The 21069-nt window shown below is 45.7% G+C and overlaps 2 protein-coding genes across 8 annotated transcripts in view; one reads left to right on the forward strand and one right to left on the reverse strand.

The window, feature by feature from the left end:
* Window positions 1-21069, reverse strand: part of ARHGEF6 (Rac/Cdc42 guanine nucleotide exchange factor 6) — a 121455-nt gene that overhangs the window by 42101 nt on the left and 58285 nt on the right. For all 7 annotated transcript variants that reach the window (XM_043974317.1, XM_043974314.1, XM_043974313.1 and 4 more), the window contains one exon: window positions 9444-9538. In XM_043974317.1, the coding sequence (XP_043830252.1) occupies window positions 9444-9538 (95 nt within the window). The remainder of the gene's footprint in view (window positions 1-9443; window positions 9539-21069) is intronic.
* On the forward strand, window positions 679-7248 carry LOC122733497 (40S ribosomal protein S3a-like). Its single transcript, XM_043973940.1, is given in 3 exon segments — window positions 679-787; window positions 6232-6693; window positions 6863-7248. Coding segments are annotated over 3 exon segments (957 nt in total).

Raw genomic sequence — 21069 nt, forward strand, 5'->3', positions numbered from 1 at the left:
ACCTCAGGAAAAGGGGAAGGAAATAAGTTTTTATTAAGCACCTACTAGATGCCAGGCACTATGCTGTATAGATATATCGCATCTTGTCCTTACAACAACCCCAGGAGGTGAGCACTTATTATCCCCCTTTGTAGATAAGGAAACTGAGGCAGGCAGCAGCGAAGTGACTTGCCCAGAGTCACAGAGCCAGTAAGTCCCTGAGGTCTTACTGACTCCAGGTTCTATGTTCTAGCCATTGGACCACCTAGCTGCCTCCAGACAAATCACTTCCTCTCTCTGGGCCTCAATTTTCTTTTCTATAAAGCAAGGGAGTTGGGCTTCGTGACCTCTAAGGTCCCCTCCAGCTCTAAACCTATGACCTTTTGCTATTAATTGCCCCTGGAGTAGAGCGCCCCAATCAGCTAATGGCCCCCAGCCCCTGCATCCCTCATACACACACATTCCTACTACAGATAGGGGCAGGAGACGCTTGTCTGGTGCCACAAACAATTCTATTCTGGGCCAGTGACCTCTGGAGCCCCAGAAAGCCATGGGGGAGATGCCCAGGCAAAAAGGAGTCAGCCAGTCATGGAAGACAGGTCAGTGAGCCCCTTCAACCACAGTTCTGTATACTTGGGGGTGGGGGTGGGGGTGGGAGCAGAGGTAGGGGGCAGGAAGGGCAATGTCAAGGAGACAATAATGGCCTGCTGTCTGCTGAGTAGGCAGGCAGCAGCCACTGCCTTTGAAGGGCACAGTCCCCGACTGGCACTGTCTCTACAGAATCAGGCCTCGGAACACGAGCACAAAGGTTGAGTTGCTAAGAATATACATTTGAGAAACTCTTTTGGGTTGTTCTTTCCAGCCATACCCAAGATGAGAATAGTCCCGACTTCACTCATCGCTTCACAATTTGGGGAATCACACGGCTCAGATGGACAGCCCAGTCTGGTCTTCCAAGTGGGTGACGGCCTATATGGCATGATTTGAGGGCTGAAATATCAGCCCCACCACCTGTCCCTTCACCATGACAGTTTCATTCCTTCAAGTCATAGGATCATGAAATGTTAGAGCTGGAAAGGACTACAGAGATCAGCTAGTGCAACCGTCTCACTTTCCAGAGAGAGAGAGAAACTGAGTCCCAGAGACATTAAGGGATCTGCTCAAGGTCACCCAGGTAGGATAGAACAGAGCTGGAATTGGAACTCAGGTCCTCAGACTCCAGATATCTGGTCTGGAAAGACAGTGCACCATAGTAAAGGGTGTACTAGCCTTAGAATAAAGGAGAGCTGGGTTCAAATCCTGCCTGATATTTAATAACTGACCACAAGGCAAGTCACGTTCCCATCTGTAAAATGCGGAGAATAGGGCCAGTAGTCCCTCCCTCAGAGAGTTATTGGGAGGCTCAAGTGAGATAATACAAACGAGGCTCTTCACAAACTTGAAATTGCTGTAGAAATTACAGTATTATTATTATTATTATTATTATTATTATTATTATTATTATTATTATTACTATTACTATTATTATTGAAGGATGTTCAAGATTATCCTTAGTCACAAAGGCAAATGACTGGAGGGGGGAGGGGAGTTAAACTTTAGTCAGCTAATCAGCTAATACTTTAATCTTAGTCACCAATTAATATTCCAGGAGGAATGGGCAACCACCAAGAACAAAGGAGTGGAATCAGAGAGGTGTTGGGGTGCAACTCAAAGGGAGAACAAGATAACCAGGAAGGAAAGTCCTCAGGTCATTTCTAGCAAAGTTAGTGAAATTTGCCTCTCATGCCCTTCCAAAAGCTCCATCCATCAATGATCTTGAACCATAATGAATGGGAAAGCTTTGGGGAAGAACTTCCCTCAAGATCTGGTTCAAGCCAACATGTCACACATTTGAATGCTAAGGGTGACAGAAAGGACAATGCCAATGGGCCATGGATGGAGAGAAGAAAGAACTACTCAAGTCTCATGTAGCTTTTGTTTTCTCTGCCAAGGAAAATGATCCTCACCCTGGGAAGTAAAGACCATAAATTATTAACAGAAGATTCAAATAAAAGATAAAGGAGAAGAGAATAAGAGAACAGACTTGTAGCCTTCAATGAACACAAGGCACCAGACCAGGATGAACTACTTCCCAGGGATCTAGAAAAACTGTCAGAGGTAATAACTGAGCTACTGTTGACAGGCAGCCTCTGAAAGACCACAGAGAACAGTATCAGTGCCTCAGGAATGAAAATGGGCAAGATTGTCACCTTTCTCCAAAAAAGGAAAGTGGGTGTCATCCTCAAACTATAGGGTGGTAGACTTGACTTCAATTCCTGGAAAAATTCTGGAATATGTTATTAAAGGAATAGTTTCTGAATATTTAGAAAGGAAATCACCAGCACCAGGCATCAGCCTATGGCTCTATCAAAAATAAGTTACAGAGAGGGCAGCTATGTGGCACAGTGGATAAAGCACTGGCCCTGGATTCAGGAGGACCTGAGTTCAAATCCGGCCTCAGACACTTGACACCTACTAGTTATGTGACTCTGGGCAAGTCACTTAACCCTTATTGCCCCACAAAAATAAAACTTTAAAAAAATTTTTTTTAATAAATAAATAAATAAGAAGTCCTAGAAAAATAAATTTTAAAAAAAGAAGTCACATCAAGCTAGTCTAAGGTCCTTTTTGAACAAAGACATAAAGGAAATGACAGAGACCACCTGATGTTTAGGAAGGTATGTGACAAACTCCGATGGTATTGGTGTAGCTACAATGTGGCTCAATTCACAACTAATTAGTTCAGGGAGGTGTAAGAACTGCTTGACTGACCACACCTAAAAACTAGGGTCTATGTCAACCCAGAAAGAGATCTCTAGTGGAGCATGTCACAGATTTGTTCTTTGCCACATACTATCAGACATTTTTAACAATGACATGAACAAGATGTATACAGCATACTTATCAAGGTGGTACAAAGCCAGGAGCAGGGTGTGTTGGTAAATGTTTAACAACCAGCTCTGGGGACAGGAGAAAACCATATAGCTATGACATACCTTCAAGATGAATCTGAAATAAAATACTTTTATAATTAAAAAGATTAATCTGAATTATTAACATTTTCTTCAAAATTACCTTGTGGGTTGTTTTTTTGTTTTGTTTTTGGGGAGTTTTGTGGGGCAATGAGGGTTAAGTGATTTGCCCAGGGTCACACAGCTACTAAATGTCAAGTGTCTGAGGACAGATTTGAACTCAGGTCCTCCTGAATCCAGGGAACGTACTTTATCCACTTCGCCACCTAGCTGCCCCTCAACATTATCTTAAGTCTAGACATCAACAAAACAATGAAGTAAGCCTTAATTTGTACCACTTGTCGAATTCCAAGGCGTAAATGCTCACACTGCAAATTTAACAAGGGGGAGGCAGCTAAGTGGCAAAGTGGATAAAGCACTGGTCCTGGATTCAGGAGAACCTGAGTTCAAATCCAGCCTCAGACACATACTAGCTGTGTGACCCTGAACAAGTCACTTAACCTTCATTGTCCTGCCCCCCCCCAAAAAAGAATTAAAATATTAAAGTCCAACTCAATACAGCTCTCATATAAGATTTTAAGTTCCTAAAGACTGGCCACCATGTCTAATTCATCTTTGTCTTCCACAGTGCATTGTACAAATATAGGCATTCAATAAATACTTGTTAAAAGGGGCTCTGGCTCCAGCACACTCCTGGCTGGGAGGGATAGCGCACACAGTGGATAACAGATAGATTCTTAACAAGACCACAACAGACAAGAGCAATGGGTCAAATTGAATAAGCTAAAATTTACCCGAGATAAAGAGAAAGGCCTATACTTGGGTTAAAAAAAATCAACTCTACAAATATGGCACAGGGAAGACAGGACTAGATGATGATTAGAGTGAAAAAGACCTGGAGGGCTTAGTGGTCTGCAAGTTCAAGCTGAGTAAAAAAGTATCCTATGACAGCCCAAAAAGCCAACAAGGCCGTGAGCTGTGGAGAAGAAAGGAGGCAACAGTCTCACCATTCTCTGCCCTGCTCAGCCAACACTGGCAATATTGGCTTCAATTTGGGCCATCACAATTTAGGGAAGACACTGCCCAGTTGGCAAAGATAGCGCTTAAGGGCTGGGAGGAGAAAAGACTTAGTGGGGACTGGAAAGGCTGTTGGACAGAAGAGGAGCAGTTGGAGGTAGGGAAAGTGAAGATGGGCAGATGAAAGCCTTTTCCATGCAGTGGAGCCACCCCATCCCAGCATGGCCTGTGCTGCCTTGAGAGGGAGGCAGTGGGGTCCCCTCATTGGAGACTTAGGCTGAATGACCCTATCTAGAATGCTGGAGAGAAGACTCGGGCAGAGGGCAGAGGGCAGACAAGATGACCTCTGGAGTTTGTGATTTTCAATCCTCCCCTCAAGTGAGAGAAAAGATATCTAGGTAGACATAATTCTTACAGACAGAATAACTTGCTAAGAAAGACTCAGATGTTCCCAAAAGGCTCTAGAGCTTTAAAAGGTCTCACTCTGCTGTCTGGAAGGGCTAGAAAAACCTCATTTTGCTCCAGGTATAAAAAAGACAATCTTTCAAAATCCTGCTGCCTTGCCCGTGGCTGTGGAAGCTGGGCCATCCCTTGGCCGGCCCCTCTGACCCCTCCAAGTGCATCACAGTGTCAGCAGCCTGATTTATACCAAGCCTTTCAATGCACTAATACAGAAAAATGACTTGGACACAGGAGGAGCAACCCCTTTGATGATGCACTCAGAAATGTCTCCAGACACAGGCCAGGCTGCAAATGTGTCTCCATCTTCTCTGACTCCTGTCTGTTCCTTCTCTCTTAGCCTCAATTCTTCCCCTGGTCACACTTCCTATATTGTCTCCAGACTTCGGGGTGTCCATCTATTCCCCCTTGTCTATTCCCCTATCTCCTACCACAGGGCTGGGCCTGAAGTCAGGAAGACCTGAGCTCAAATCAGGCCTCAGACATGTCCTAGCTGTATGACCCTGGACAAGTCACATAGCTTCAGTTCCCTCACATGCAAAAAAGAGATATTAACAGCACCCACCTCCCAGGGTTGTTGTAAGAATCAAACAAGGTAATATATGTAAAGCGTTCAATACAGTGCCTAGCACATAGGGAGTACTATAGAAAAGTTAGCTAGTATTTCTTATTCTTATTCTTTTTGGGGGGGGGCAATGAGGGTAAAGTGACTTGCCCAGGGTCACACAGCTAGTAAGTGTCAAGGGTCTGAGGCTGGATTTGAACTCAGGTCCTCCTGAATCCAGGGCTGGTACTTTATCCACTGTGCCACCTAGCTGCCCTCATCTTATTCTTATTTTTATTTTTATTTATTTTTATTTTTGTATCTACCTAATGGGGTTGTTGTAAGAATTGAATCAGCAAAGATCTTCCCTCCCTGCCACAAGAACTGGGGCTCTACCTCCAAGATCTCTGCTCCACTGAGCTTCCCATGATCCCTTAACCTCCAACACTTCTTTTGATTTGTCACCATTAGTCCCATACCAGTGTGAGAGGTAGCAAGGAGCAGGGTAGTGGGGCATGTAGGGAGTCTGGAAGGGCTTGGCTCACTGCCTCTGGCCTAGAGGAGTTACTATTCTCCATCAGTGGAGGGAGTTTTTCCACCAGGAATTCCCTACATCCATAAAGTTATGGGTACGGTAAAGGAAGGGTGGGTAGGTACGGTGGATTCACTATCAGAGCATGTGGGTCTGAATCCCCAGCTCTGCTACTTACCTTAGACCTTTTAACCTCTCAAGGCCTCAGTTTCCTCATCTATAAAATGAGGGGGTTGGACTAGACAGACTCTGAGGTCCCTTCCAGTGCCAAATCTCTATCAATAGGGGCAGCTAGGTGGCACAGTGGATGAGGCACCAGCCCTGGATTCAGGAGAACCTGAGTTCAAATTCAGCCTCAAACCCTTAACACTTACTAGCTGCATGACCTTGGGCAAGTCACTTAACCCCAACTGCCTCACCAAAAGAAAAAAAAAATTTCTATCGATAGGAGGGAAGTCCACAAGTGCAGGGCTAAACCTGGGCCGACCACAAGGGCTAACGGCATCTGTACCTTTGCAAACCTTGAGGTTTGCAAAGAAAGCACTTCACAGATCTCATCTCATTTTATTATGAGTTGGAGACAGATGGGTTAGAGTTGAAACTTTTAGCTAGGGGCAATGCTTAAGTAAACAAGGAGACTTTCATCTTAGACTTTTAGGTCCTCTAGTCCAGGCCTCTCTTTTGTACAGATGGAGAAAGTGAGGCCAAGAGAAAGGAAGGGCCTTTTGGCTTTCAGAGCAGGATCACGGCAGTGAGTAAGAAAAAGCACCTCACCAAAGGTGGCAAAAAAGGAGCCAAGAAGAAGCTGGTTGATCTATTTCCAAAGAAGGATTGGTATGATGTAAAACCACCAGCTGTGTTCAACATTCACAATATTGGCAAGACACTGGTGACAAGGACTCAAGGAACCAAAATTGCCTCTGCTGGTCTCAAGGGCCGAGTTTTTGAAGTGAGCCTTGCTGATCTGCGGAATGATGAGGTTGCTTTTCGTAAGTTCAAGTTAATTACGGAAGACGTTCAGGGGGAAAATTGTCTGACTCATTTCCACGGAATGGATCTTACCCAGGACAAGATATACTCCATGGTCAAAAAGTGGCAGACCATGATTGAAACCCATGTCGATGTCAAAACTACAGATGGGGTGCGGCTAGGTGGTGCAGTGGATAGAGCACCGGCCCTGGATTCAGGAGTACCTGAGTTCAAATCCGGCCTCAGACACCACACTTACTAGCTGTGTGACCCTGGGCAAGTCACTTAGCTCCAATTGCCTCTCACACACACACACACACACACACACACACACACACAAAACTACCGAAGGCTACTTGCTCCGCCTCTTTTGCGTTGGTTTTACCAAAAAGCACAACAACCAGATCCATAAGGCCTCTTATGCCCAGCACCAACAGGTCTGTCAAATTCGTAAGAAAATGATGGAAAGCATGACCCAGGAGGTGCAGACAAATGACTTGAAAGAAGTTGTCAATAAACTAATTCCAGACAGCATTGGAAAAGACATGGAAAAGGCTTGCCAGTCCATTTACCCTCTCTGAAAAGTCAAGATGCTCAAGAAGTCTAAATTTGAATTGGGAAAGCTAATGGAACTGCATGGTGAAGGTGGTGGCTCTGGAAAACCTTCAGGAGACGAAACAGACACAAAAGTAGAAAGGGCTGATGGCTATGATCCACCAGTTCAAGAATCTGTCTAAAATAACTTTTAAAGGCTGAAAAATAACAATTTATCATTGTGGAAAAAAAATAAAGGAAGGGATCTGCCCCAGATCATTCAGGGAAACAGCAGAGGCTGGACTCAGTTTCCACATACATCTCCATATGGGGCTTTGGGCTCCAAGTATTACCCTTGCTACAACATCAGGGAAAGAAGAGGTAAATGTAAGAAAGGAGAGCAAAAGACGCAGCATGTTCCTTTTGACCAAGCCGTGTAGGCACACAAAAAGCTCAACTGAGATAGGAGCGGCAGCAGGGAAAGGTTTTGTCCTCAATTATACAGACTGATTGCAAATCATTGCTTGGCTTTCCACCAGACTCTGCCAATATCTTATTCTCTGATAAAGCCTGGCCAAGGTAAATATTAACACATGCTTATACAAAGAGTCTGTGTTTACAAATGCTGGACATCTACATGCTGAATAGGGCTTGATTGGGCCTTTCAACAGTCACCTCACATGGCCAAGAAGCAATTCAAGGCAACGAGCATGTGGTAAACGCCAACTGTTTGCAGGGCTCTGTGCAAGATGGGCAATGATACAGGCCGCATCCTCCAGAAGCTATGGAGAATAAGACCAAAGTACAAATAAGGAGGATATGAGGAAGAATGTGAGATGTGCTAATGAGAGGGCTGGGCAAAGTGCTCTGTGAAATGTGACGAGGGACAGAGACCACTTTCACTGGAGGGTGGAGGGAGGAAGGATCACGGAATTCTTCTTGAAATGTGGAGCTCCACAGATGGAGCCTGGGGCACTACAGGGAAAGGGATTCTATGAGTGAGGGTACAGAAGCGAATGGGGGGTTTGACTGGGAAGTGGGAGAAAGACAGGTAGGCTGAAGGTAGATTGTGGAAGGCCTCCAAGAAGCTGTAGAACACACAGCAGCCACACCCTGGTAAAACCGTCTCAGCCGATGGGCTAAACCAGATTGAGATTAGCCAATGGGCCTCAAACCCATTGGTGAGTTAGGAGGAAGTCTGCCCCAAGCATGTGAAGACTTCCCCCGGCAAAATGAGTGGATGACAACAATCTGTTCCAACTGGCATGCAGGCGGCTGAAGCGGGCACTGTGGAGTGCTTAGAGCTTGGGAAAACGTGGAAGACACCAAGGGCATCCACTGCATCCTGGGTCATCACCAGTGGTCTTGCCTTTTGTCTTAACGTTGGACTCTGGAAGGGAGAGTGAGGCTGATGACTCTGCAAAACTCTGCCTCACTTAAATCTAATGCACACATGAGTCATGACATCAGCCAACATGATGTCATTGGGCCTCTTCAAAAACAAAGGACAAACAGCAAGGAGCCTGTGTTTTAATCCCACAGGTAAATGGGGATCCACTAAAGATTCTTGAGCAAGGGACTGACATGGTCAGCACTGTGCCTTAGGAAGATGGGAGAGCCTGGAGGCCAGGGCTCCCGGCAGTTAGGAAGGTATTACTGTAGTCCAGGTGAAGGTGAAGGAGGACCTGACCTAGGATAGTGGTTCCGTGAGTAAAGAGGAAGGGAACAGATGGGAGAGAAGCTCCAGAGACAGAAATGAAAGGACTGGGTGACTTATTAGACTGTTGGATGGGGGAAGGAGAGGGAAGACTCCAGGATATCTCCAAGAACCCGGAAGCGGGGAGAGCCATTAGGAAGAGGTGGGAGCAGTTAGTTTCCTGTCAGACATCTTTCTAAGGAACTGCTTTTCCCCAGTGCAAAGGTGAAGGAGAAAATGGTGCCAGTGGATGGGAGCTGGATGAAGTCAGCCGCCTGCAGTTCCTCTGGACAGCCCTCTGCTGGGGTTTCCCACTATCAGATCCCAACAGAGAGGCCTTCCTGGAGAGCAAAGGTCAGAGTCAATCTGTGTCCTGCCCAGTTCACATGCTTATAGGGATTATTGGCGAGAACCACAGAGTAAAATAACCAGGGAGCCCATTTCACTTCTGGAGGTTAGTAAAGCCAGACACACCATGGAAAAAAGATCCAGGATGATCAGGGCACCCGGCAGAAAGGGAAATCAGATCTTCTCTTCCACGGCCAAATTCTTGGGGAGCGACATCTTGGAGGATTTCTGCTGCCCTGGCCATGTTCTTGGCAACTCGTGCATGATGGGAATTCTTGCCCAGCTCCAAGACACCCGTGTAATGGCCACATTATTGGCTTTTATTGAGTGTGGACCTGACAATGGAAATCTTACTTGTCATTGGCCTGGAGGGGTCGTAAGTAAGTCCCAAGAAGTGACTGTAGTTCCTTAGCATAGTCCTGTTCGGTCTCCAGGATGTTTTGCAAAACCTACAGAGAGACAAAATTGGATGAGTACAGTCATGAGCCAGCATGACTCCCTGAACCCCAGAGCTTGAAGGATCCTTGGTGACCACTGAGGCCAACTTGGACCCAAACTAGAATCCCCTCTGCCACATTCCTAGCCAAGTGCTCATCCAACCTGGGCTTGAAGGCTTCTCTCTAATATAGGCATAGCATCGTGTAGTAGAGAGGGTACTACACCTAGAGTCAGGAAAGCCTTGGGATTCAAATCCTGCCTTGGATACTTCCTAACTGTGTGACCATGAACCAATCACTTCCTTTTCTCAGCCCCGGTTTCCTCATCTATAAAATGGGCATTGTAATTGCACCAATCTCCTAGAACTGTTGTGAAGATCAAATAAAATAATATATGTCAAACACTCTTTGCAAATTTTTCTATATAACTGTCAACTCTACCAGCAACTCACTGTATGGCTTTAGGCATGTCACTTGCCCTCCCTGGGCCTCAGTTTCCTCCTCTGTAAAATAAGGAAGCTGGTCTAGATTACCCCTAAGGATCCTTCTGGTTCTGGAATCCCGTATTTCTTGTTTGGCTTGCCCCAAATCAGAATTCGATCAAGATGTTATATTTATGAAAGGAAACTACTGCTATGAGAAAGCCCAGCATCCAGGCACTTCCTGTTCCCTGTGAGGACCGTGGGCGGGCGGCACACATGGAGAACAACAGAGATGACTAATGGATCTCATCCAATTAATTAGATGCCAAATCTGAACACCTGCTTTAAGGTATCTCTATGTTCAGAACACCTTCTACCTTCACTAAATTAGTCTGGAGGTGACATGGCATGGGAGTTGGACTCGAAGAGTCTCTATCCAAAGCCTGATTCTGTTGCTTATGACCTCTGTGACCTTGGGCAAGTTATTCCTCCTCTCAGTGCCTCAGTTCCCTGATGGATAAAAAGAGAGGGTTGAACTTGGTCTCTGAGCTCTCTCCCAGCTCCAAAACCAATGGTTTCATTGACTTTCCATTATTTTTGCTGGAGACCCAGGAGGAGACCTTCTGGGGCCTCCCAGAGCCTGTGATGATAAAAGGATATGAGAGAATGTGGGCCTCCATGGAGACGTGGCCACCTACCAGAAGGCCTCCCTCCAAAGTGTAGCAGAAGGCAAGGGCATGTGGCAGGGCTGCTAGGTTCAGAGCAATACAATTTGTATCTCTTCTACACTGCTCCAAGTAAGCCAGGCCTCCGGGCCTCTAGGCTCTGACCTCTGGTTCCCTGACACTTCCATTTAAAGGACAACAAAGCATCCTTCTCCACCAAATAACTACAACACACAGGCTGGGCAGGCTAAGACATAAAGCAGAATCTGAAACACCAGCCCTGGATTCAGTAGGGCCTGAGTTCAAATCTGGCCTTACACACCTGACACTTACTAGCTGTGTGACCCTGGACAAGTCACTTAACCCTCATTGCCCCGCCCCCCCCAAAAAGCAGAGTCTGTGTGTGATAACCTGGCCATCAGCATGCTGATAAGAAATGTTTCCAAACTCTCTTGGAAAATGGAATTCACTTTATGGAGGGAAAACCAGAAGCCCACAGAGGGGAAGCGGCTTGGTCAGTGTCACCTAGCTAGCAATAGTGCCAGGATTTGAGTCCTGGCCACATGACTCTTAGTCAAGTGTTCCTTTCTCTATATCAGTGGTTCTAGAAGCGTGGTCTAGACATCCCTAGGAGTCCCCAAGACCCCTTCGGGGGGGAAAGCCATAAATTCAAAACTATTCCCTTAACAATACTCAAGATGTTTTCATTTCTAATATAGTAAATACTGATAGATATGACCAAATTAAACAAAAGCTCTCTGCATGGGTCCTGAGACCAAAAAGGCTGGGAACCAGAGCTCTGATCCCCCACCTGCCTCTATCTTGAACATGAGTTTGTTTTCCCTTTTGAGTTTCCCAAATGGAAAGTGGCAATGAGTAAATCTAAAGAGATGTCAATTTCCCCGGGAGCAGGTGGTGGAAGGTATTCATGCTCCGTATGGCTAGTGACAAGCACAAATGGCCGGTGTGATTCATGATCATGTGATGACGGGCGGCTGGCCAGATGGATACATATATAACAATCATCTCATGATCAATGTATTTAGCAGCTTGTACTCTACTAAGAACATGGCATTAAATTCTGAGAAATACTCCTTACTAAATTCGAGTCTGAGGAGGGGCTTGTTTAGCCCTGAAGAACAAAGGGCCAGATTTAATCTTTCATATCTGTGAAAGAACTTTCTAACCTAGTAGACATTATCCATGTATGTATGTGTGCATACACACACACACACATACACACACATATATATATATATTTATATTTATATTTATATATATAAATAATACACACATGCATACATACATCTTATGTGATCCCAACAACCAACCTTTTATGTCAGCAGGGCAGATGTTATTATTATCCTATTCAACAGATGGGGAAACTGAGGTCAAGAGAGGTAACATGAACAAGATCACACTCATAAGTGGCAGATCAAAAGCTAAAAGCTCCTGGCCTAGCATTCTTTCCATTGCAACCTACTACCTACACAGTTTGGAATTAGGGGCCCTGAATTTGACCCTTGGTACTTTCTACTCATGTAACCCTGAAATTCCTTTCCCTGCTTGAGCCTCAGTTTTTTCATATGTAAAATGAAGAGGTTAGATTACCTGATCTCGAAGGTTCCTTTCAGCTCTAAATCATAGGATCCTAGATCTAGAACTAGAAGGGACCACAGAAACCACATAGTTCAAACCCTTCATTTTAGAGGTAAGTGACTCACCCAAGGTCACATAGGCAATAAGCATCGGAGGCAGGATTTGACCCCAAGTCCTCTGACTCCTAAGCTACTGTCCTTTCCACTGTGCCAAGCTGTTCCATCATCCAATAAGGAACTCACAAGGGAGGAGTGATTGATGGGAAGGAGTCGAGTTGGAACAGTCATATTTGAGTCACTACTCTGAAATCTACTAGCAGTGTGACCTTGGGCAAGTCACTGAACCATTCTAAGCCTCATTTTCCTTAGCTGTAAAATCAGGGTACAACTTGCACTATGTCCCAAACAGGGATAGTATAAGAATCAAATGAGATAATGTATGAAAAGTAAGAACACATATGCCACCTTTTGTTACTGAGAAAATATATCATTCGTTGTTTTTTTCCATTTCTCTGTGGCCCCAAAGTTGGCCTCCTACACAGCCCTGAGGAGTGAATGACCTGCAGAATCCGCCCCAGCAATGAATCTGTCCCAGCAGCTGAGATGCCATTTAATCGAATGACTTCATCTGTTGGCTAGCCTGCCTTTGGAAACGACCTTGGGGGGGGAGGTGAATGCTTCAGAGCAAATGCTTTTAAGTTTGAGCCCACTCTTCCCAAGGACTCAGGTGGAGTGAGGAGAGCATGCCCCAGATTTTGTGGCGGGGAGAGTGAGGGAGAAGGGGAATTCTTTATATTTCTCTTATCAGTAGTTCTTCTTGGTAAATATCCCTGTGTAAAAAAAAAACTAATTGAAAGTTCCTTGGGCATAGTAATATATCTTACCCTGTGGGAAAGTGGAAGGGAAAAAGGATAAGGGGGTAGAGGTGACAGAAGGGAGGGCAAATTGGGGGAGGGGAGAGTAAAAAGCAAAACACTTTTGAGGAGGGATAGGGTGAAAGAAGATAGAAAATAGAGTAAATATCAAGGGGAGGGAATAGGATGGAGGGTAATATGGTTAGCAATAGTAACTGTGAAAGAAATGATAAGCAGGATGCTATCAGAAGGACTTATGAAAAATGCAATCCATCTACAGAGAAAGAATTGATGGTATCTGAATACAGACTAAAGTATAATTTTTTTTATTAGTTCCTCTTTCTAAAGTTGTCTGTTTTCTTGTACAACCTGACTAAGGTGAAGGTGTTTTGTATGATTTCACATGTATAATTTATACTGAATTGCTTGATTTCTTAGGGAGGGTTGGGGAGGGAAGGAGGAAGAGAATTTGCAACACAAAGTTTTTAAAAAATCAATGTGGGGGCAGCTAGGTGATGCAGTGGATAGAGCGCTGGCCCTGGAGTCAGGAGTACCTGAGTTCAAATCCAGCCTCAGACACTTAACACTTACTAGCTATGTGACCCTGGGCAAGTCACTTAACCCCAATTGCCTAACTAAAATAAAATTTAAAAAAAATTTTTTTTTAAATCAATGTGAGGGGCAGCTAGGTGGCGCAGTGGATAGAGCACCGGCCCTGGAGTCAGGAGTACCTGAGTTCAAATCCGGGCTCAGACACTTAACACTTACTAGCTGTATGACCCTGGGCAAGTCACTTAACCCCAATTGCCTCACTAAAAATTAAAAATAATAATAATAATAATAAAAATCAATGTGAAAATTTGTTTTTACATGTAACTTGGGGAAAATTCTAAATAAATAAATTTATATTAAAAAAGAAAGTTCTTTGGGCAAATGATACTGGGACATGAGTCACTGGGCTAACCAATGAAAAAGAGAAACACTAACTAAGTAGTGATTAATAGTGGGGAGAACACACTGGAATGGACCCTCAAGCTGTCAGTCTTAGGAAAACACCCAGGATCTGGAGGGGAAGATACCAGTCATACTCCAAAGACCAAACTGGCCCAGCACAAGCAAGAGTAGGAGTACAGACTCCCAGAGTTTATGCTGACAATATCTATATTTCAATTTTAAAAAAGGCAAAGAACATTGGACTGTTTTTGAGAAAAACTGCTGATGTTGTAAGAGATTAACCCATTCGTAAACAAAGGCCAACATCACAAGGGAAATTCATTCATCTCAGAAAGACCAAGAAAAGGCAAAGATGTATTGAGGAATGCTGAAATAGTGGCCGTGCCTAGAAGATACATAATGTTAATGGAATGCTTTGAGAAAGACAAATCAATGTTGCCAGCAGCTTGACGTGATGGGAGCCATGTGCCAGGGGGGCCATCCGTCTGTTGGCATCATTGGTTCAGCCTTCTAGGTACCAGGCCTTTTGCCCCAAAAACCCCTAGCTCCCTCATCCTGGATGGATGGCCACATGGCCATGTGGAAGCCATGTCAGTGTCTATGCCCCGAGGTGCTCAGATGGGAAGGAGGCAAGGCTGACTGAGAAAGACACAGAGTGGATACGCAAGAGCAAACTGGGAATATGAGCAAGAGAATTGCTGGGCCAATGTATGACACAGTCTAGAAGCCAGGGCAGAGGGGGTGGAGTGAAGTGAGAAAGGGAAACAAAGAGTGGGTGAGTATAAAAAGAGAAGAAAGTAGGGGCAGCAAATTGGCTCAGAGAAGATGGCAGGCATGGCAGAGGGTGGGCGGGCAGAAAACAATTATAGGCTACTAACTATGCTTTCTGTGTGAAGTACAGCACAACCTTCCTCCTCCATCCCCACTCCTGCCACTCCAGCCCCACCTTCCCAGTCACATTTGGGTGCAGGGGATCCAGATCCTCGAGAGAAGACACCCCCAGAGAGTCAACAAAAAGCCGATTGGTCCCTTTGGACACTCGTTGGGGGTGGTGGTGGTCCTTTGTTCTCAAAGAGGACCTTGACAGGGGCAGCTAGGTGGCGCAGTGGGTAGAGCACCGGCCCTGGAGTCAAGAGTACCTGAGTTCAAATCCAGCCTCAGACACTTAACATTTACTAGCTGTGTGACCCTGGGCAAGTCACTTAACCCCAACTGCCTCACTAAAAAAAAAAAAAAAAAAAAGAGGACCTTGACATCAAGGTGATGTCATGACTTGCAGTGAATTGGATTTAAGTGAGGGAGGAATGTCACCAACCTCCCTCTCTCCTCCAGAGCCATCTGGATCCAGTAGCAAGATATATATCAGGATGCCTAGAGATGGCCCTAGATGTTTAAGGCAATTGGGCTTAAGTGACTTGCCCAGGGTCACACAGCTAGTAAGTGTCTGAGGTGACATTTGAACTCAGGTCCTCCTGAATCCAGGGCCAATGCTCTATCCACTGTGCCACCTAGCTGCCCTCTGATACTTTCTACTGGAGAGACAGAAGAACAAGGGCTACCACTTCCCCAACAGAGGGGTCTGCCCATCCCCAGAGCTCAGTGCCAGGGTTTCATTACCCATGTGCCTGATTTGTAATGGGACATGGCAGACCAGAAGAGAGCCACTGAAAGGCAAAGGGCAGACAGTGGCCAGAGATCCAAAGACAGAAACAAAACAGTCCCTGCCGTCAAAGAGCTTATAGGTTCTATGGGACTAGTTTGGTCTTGACCTGTGAATTCATTGGGGCAGGGGACTCCCAGCGTAGAAATTCCCTCTACCACAGCAGCCAAGCCATCAGCAGTCTTTAGGAAGTTGCCCGAGGTCACACAGCCAGTGCCAGTCAGAGTTCAAACTTGGGGCCTGGGAGCTGCCCAATCTCCACACTGTCTCACCTTTGGAGCATACAACACATAGAGAAATAAGGAAACATAATACAATCTGAAGAGGGTTCACTTGGACAATAAAACATATAAAAAGATAAATGAATACAAGGAAGAGACTGAAGCATTATCAGCTGAGGGACCAGAAAATAGTTTATATAGGAGGTAGCTTAAACAGAGTCTTGGAGGGAGAACATACAGGCATCTAAGGGACGCTGCAGTGGAGTCAGGAAGACCAGAATTCAAATCTGACCTCAGACATTTCCTAGCTGTGTGACCCTGGGCAAGTCACTTCACCCTCTTTGCCTCAATTTCCTCATCTGTAAAATAAGCTGGAGAAGAAAATGGCAATACCACTGCCATAACTTTGCCAAAAAAACTCCAAATATGGTCACGAAGAGTCAGACATGACTCAAAAACAACAACAAAATATTTTTTAGGGCAGCAAGGTAGTGCAGTGAGTAGAGTGTCAGTCCTGGAGTCAGGAGGACTCATCTTCCTGAGTTTAAATCTGGCCTCAGACACTTACTAGCTGTGTTACCCTGGGCAAGTCACTTAACCCCAATTGCCTCACACATACAAAAAAATTTCCAAAAAAAAAAACAACCAAAACAAAACAAATAAGGATTACCATCAGGTCCCTCCCAAAATCTGCCATCTTGTCATCTGCTATAACCTGCTGAATAAGCCTAAGGAACTGAAATCCAGAAAGAATAAGAACAGCCTATTGGGCAGCTAGGTGGCGCAGTGGATAGAGCACCGGCCCTGGAGTCAGGAGTACCTGAGTTCAAATCCGGCCTCAGACACTTGACACTTACTAGCTGTGTGACCCTGGGCAAGTCACTTAACTCCAATTGCCTCAATAAATAAATTAAAAAAAAAATAGAACAGCCTATTGTTCACCAATCCCTTCAGAGTTCCTGGCAAATGGCAAAATGCCCCTGAAAGCTGGGCAGCAAAAGGGACCTCAGAAAATGGGAAGTACAAGAGAAGCTGGAGACCTGGATGAGCCAACCAAACTGGCTGGCATCCTCCCAGTAACCAAGACTTGGTTACCTTGCAGAACTTTGCAAATCTTGGCATTCTGAAGGAACACGTTTCTAGAACCGCCAAGTGGGTCTGGAATCCCCTCCTGCCTCACCTGCACCTCTTAGAACCTCTGGCATCCCTTGAAGATCATCTCAAGTGCCACCCCCAAATAGGAGACCTCTCCTGATCCCTCCCAGTTCTTAACACACTCTCCCTCTTGAAATTATTTCTCATTACTTTGTATATCTTTGCATTTATTTACTTGGGTATATTTTAATTCCCCCCCCCAGTAGAAAGTAAGCTTCCTGAGGACAGGGCCTGTTTAATTTTGGTCTCTGTAATTCCAGTGCATAGTATAGTACCTGGCATGCAGTAAGTACTCAATCAGTGCTTGCTGAATTAAAGTGAATCTCAATGAAGTTCTCAACACTATCCTCATGCATGGAAATTAGTGCCCTTGCTTTTCTCATGCAATGTTCAAATCAAGTTCAGAAAACTGGAGGAATTGGGCAGTAGTGAGCCTAAGAAGGTCCCAGTTGTCTCTAACACACATCCTCAAGGGCTCCCAGACCAGTGTGGACACATTATCTCAGCTCTCACTATTTTCATCATAACAATTCTTCACCCTACTTGGCACTACTCACTTAAATAGCGGCTTCCCAGGGAACTTTGGGTAAAAAGAAACAAACAAACAAGAGCTGGAATAGCTACGTAGGCACCGTCCATGGAAATGGTCCATTAGCAAGATGCACTGTCATGAGAACACAAGATGGAAGAGCTGTTCTGGAGAACCACCAAGAAGAGCTTATCTGTAGCCCACTCCTTCCCACCCAAGTAGCCACTGAACAAGATTCGTGATCCTCCAAGACACACTGAGTCTAACTAGAAGGAAAACCTGGCCTTCCACATTCCACAGGCCACAATGGTGCCAAGTAGCAGAAAACCAAGAAGCCACCAGTCAGTCCTTCCTTCTACTCATGGTTCTGTTAGCTTATCGGAAGATTTACCAGTGACATGGAATCCTGCAAGCTAACTTCAAGAGATTCAGCACTTACTGGCTGTGTGACCCTGGCAAGTCACTTAACCTCAATTGCCTCACCAAAAAAAAAAAAAGAGAGATTCAGGGGCCCAGGCTGGAATCAGCTGAAGTTCTAGCTTAAATATTCCTACCTCCCTACCTTTGTTCACTTCATTTTCCTTGCCAGAAAGGCCTTTCTTCCTTCTAAGCCCATTTAAGTCCTGCATACCCTAGGTCAGAGGCATCTAGGAGGTGCTGCAATGGGTAAAGCACTGGGCCTGGAGTCCAGAAGACCTGAGTTCAAATCCAGCCTCAGATGCATACTAGCTGTATGACCCTGGACAAGTCACCTAACCTCTGCCTGATTCAGCTTTCTCAACTGGGAAAAAATAAAATGGGGACAATAATTGTATCTATTTCCCAGAGCTGTTATAAGGATAAAATGAGATATTTGTAAAGTGCTTAGCACAGTACCTTAGCATATTTAAGTGCTTGATAAATGCATGTTTCCTTCTTTCCTTCCTCCCTTCTCTCCCTCCCTCCTTCCTTCCTTTCTTCCTTCAATCTCCTCCATAAAACCACCCCAGGCCTGATTTATCATAGGCGTATAAAATACTGAGCTGGAAGGACTCTCGAGGTTATTGACTGGACCCCATCATTTTACACTAGGAACCAGAGGCCCAGAGAGGGCTTACCTATGGTCACATAGCCAATAAACAGAGCACTCACTGGACAAGCTGATCATCTGGCATCTGCCCTAGAGTTCTCAATATCCCCATCTTGCCTCCCACCCCAGGTGGTCTTTGGCCTCCAACAGCCTGCAAGATCTTCTGCTTTCTGGTGGCCCCAGTGGCCAGCACACACTAGGAGAGCAATAACCATTTGTTGACAACAGTGCCTTCTGGCACATAGATGAGCAGTAGCTCTGATAAGCCTGGAGTGCTAAATGCTCCCCTTCCCACTGTTACCTGAAGAGCAAGGCCAGGTGAAGCAGCTCTAATGAAACAAAGCCCAGAGACAAAAGCTGGTGCGTTCCTGGAGTGGAGTCAGGCTAGACAGAACCTGAATGTGGTTTCCGTACTACGTCTACTGTTTTCTCCGTACTACGTCTACTGTTTTCTCTCTAAAAGCTTAAATGGTCCATCCTCTGATAGAACCTGGCAGCTAAGATGTCTTGCTGCCAGTCTTCCTGGCATGGAACATCAAACTACAGTGATCAAGGAAAAGTCCAAGCTCAGAGGAAGGTGATGGGAAGCACAAGTAAAGGGAAAAATCCATCACTCTTTGGGCGACAGGGGACGATGTCACAGGAAACATTCAGGGGTTCCCATATGGCAGGGGGAAGTAAGCTAAGGTCAGCAGCCCCCAAAGCTACCAACATAGAAGAATACTTCTGTGTCGCCCCAGGTCCCAGAAGGATGCTGGGCTCTCGTTCCCACGCTCTAGATTCCAATCAATTAACCAGGGGTGGCCAAACCACAGCCTGGAAGCCATGCCATCTGGCCATGTCTGGGAGGAGATAAAGTCGCAATCCATTTAAAGTCAGTCAGACTCAGTGTTCATGGCCAATTTGGCCATGTGCTGGCTTCTGGGAGGATGGGGAGATCTTGCTTTTCTGTCTCGGGGCTCCAGAATGGATCATGGGAGAGAACTGCATGCTTTAGAGTAGCCATACTTTGACAGGGAGTCAAAACCATGTCAACGTACTCATGGGAAATGGGCTAGTGTCCTCCCTCTCTTCCCCCTCTCCCCTTCATCCTAGGGAGAATTTGTAGGAAGGGGGGAAGGGAGGGGAAGATGCTCTGGTGACATGGGGAGGAATTCCTGTGCCCTTGTGAGTTTCCTTTCATCCCTTCCCAGGATGACAAAACCTAACAATGGTGGGAAGGCATTTCCTGAGCTGGGGGAGACAGGAAGCAGGCTGACTTAATTAAAGAGACTAAGAATAAGAGGGGTCTAACTGAAGAATGGGTAGGCGATGGGTGGAAGAGTTGGAAGCAGCATGGTGGGAGGGAAAGAGTATTTGATTTGGAGTCTATTAGAGGCCCTGGGTTCAAATACCAACTCTTCTATTCACTCTGTATGACCTTAGGAAAGTCACGTCGCTACTCCCTGGACCTCAGTTTCCTCATCTGTAAAATGATAGAGCAGGACTAGATGACTTCTGAGGTCTCTTCCAGATCTATCTTGATCCTGTGATTGGTTAAGATCCGTTAAACCCTGATCTGCATTTCATTGGGGGAGATATGAGGACAGGGGATGGGAAAAGGGGGTGAGAGAAGAAAGGAAGAGCAGATATTGGAAAGAGTAATCCCACTTATTCTTTTTTTTTTGCAGGGCAATGGGGGTTAAGTGACCTGCCCAGGGTCACACAGTTAGTAAGCGTCAAGTGTCTGAGGCCGGCTTTGAACTCAGGTCCTCCTGACTCCAGGGCCGGTGCTCTATCCACTGCGCCACCTAGCTGCCCCAGCAGGCTTTGATTTTAAGAATAATTGGGATTGGGGCAGCTAGGTGGCGCAGTGGATAGAGCACCGGCCCTGGAGTCAGGAGGACCTGAGTTCAAAGCCGGCCTCAGACACTTGACGCTTACTAGCTGTGTGACCTTAGGCATGTCACTTAACCCCAATTGCCTCAGCAAAAAAAAAAAAAAAAAATCAAAGCCTGCTGTCTGTGCAGCTGAGAACAAGCTGCTGTTGGGATGATGCCTTTTTTTAATTCTTCAGAACTGGAAAGGATAGTCCTCCTCAGTCTCTTGCTTCAATTGCCATGAATGCCCCTTACTCACCATAAAAGAAGGAGCAGCTGAAGGAACCAGGGACATTTTTGCCAGGGACACAAGGGCTGGCTTCAAGGATCTGAAAGGCTGTCATGTGGAAGAGGGATGCCCCAGGGACGGCCCCTCAAAATGGATGGTGTCTCTTTGGGAGCCTGTGGGCTCCCCCACCCTGGAAGTCTTCACTCTGAGGCCGGATGACCACTTGTTGAGGAATACAGTAGGAAATTCCTGTTCTAGTGTGGCCTAAACTAAACAGATGGCCACGGAGGGCCCAACCAACTCACAGAGACTGAGATGCTGCCATTTT

Source organism: Dromiciops gliroides, chromosome X, assembly GCF_019393635.1.
Source record: "Dromiciops gliroides isolate mDroGli1 chromosome X, mDroGli1.pri, whole genome shotgun sequence".
Classification (NCBI taxonomy): domain Eukaryota; kingdom Metazoa; phylum Chordata; class Mammalia; order Microbiotheria; family Microbiotheriidae; genus Dromiciops; species Dromiciops gliroides.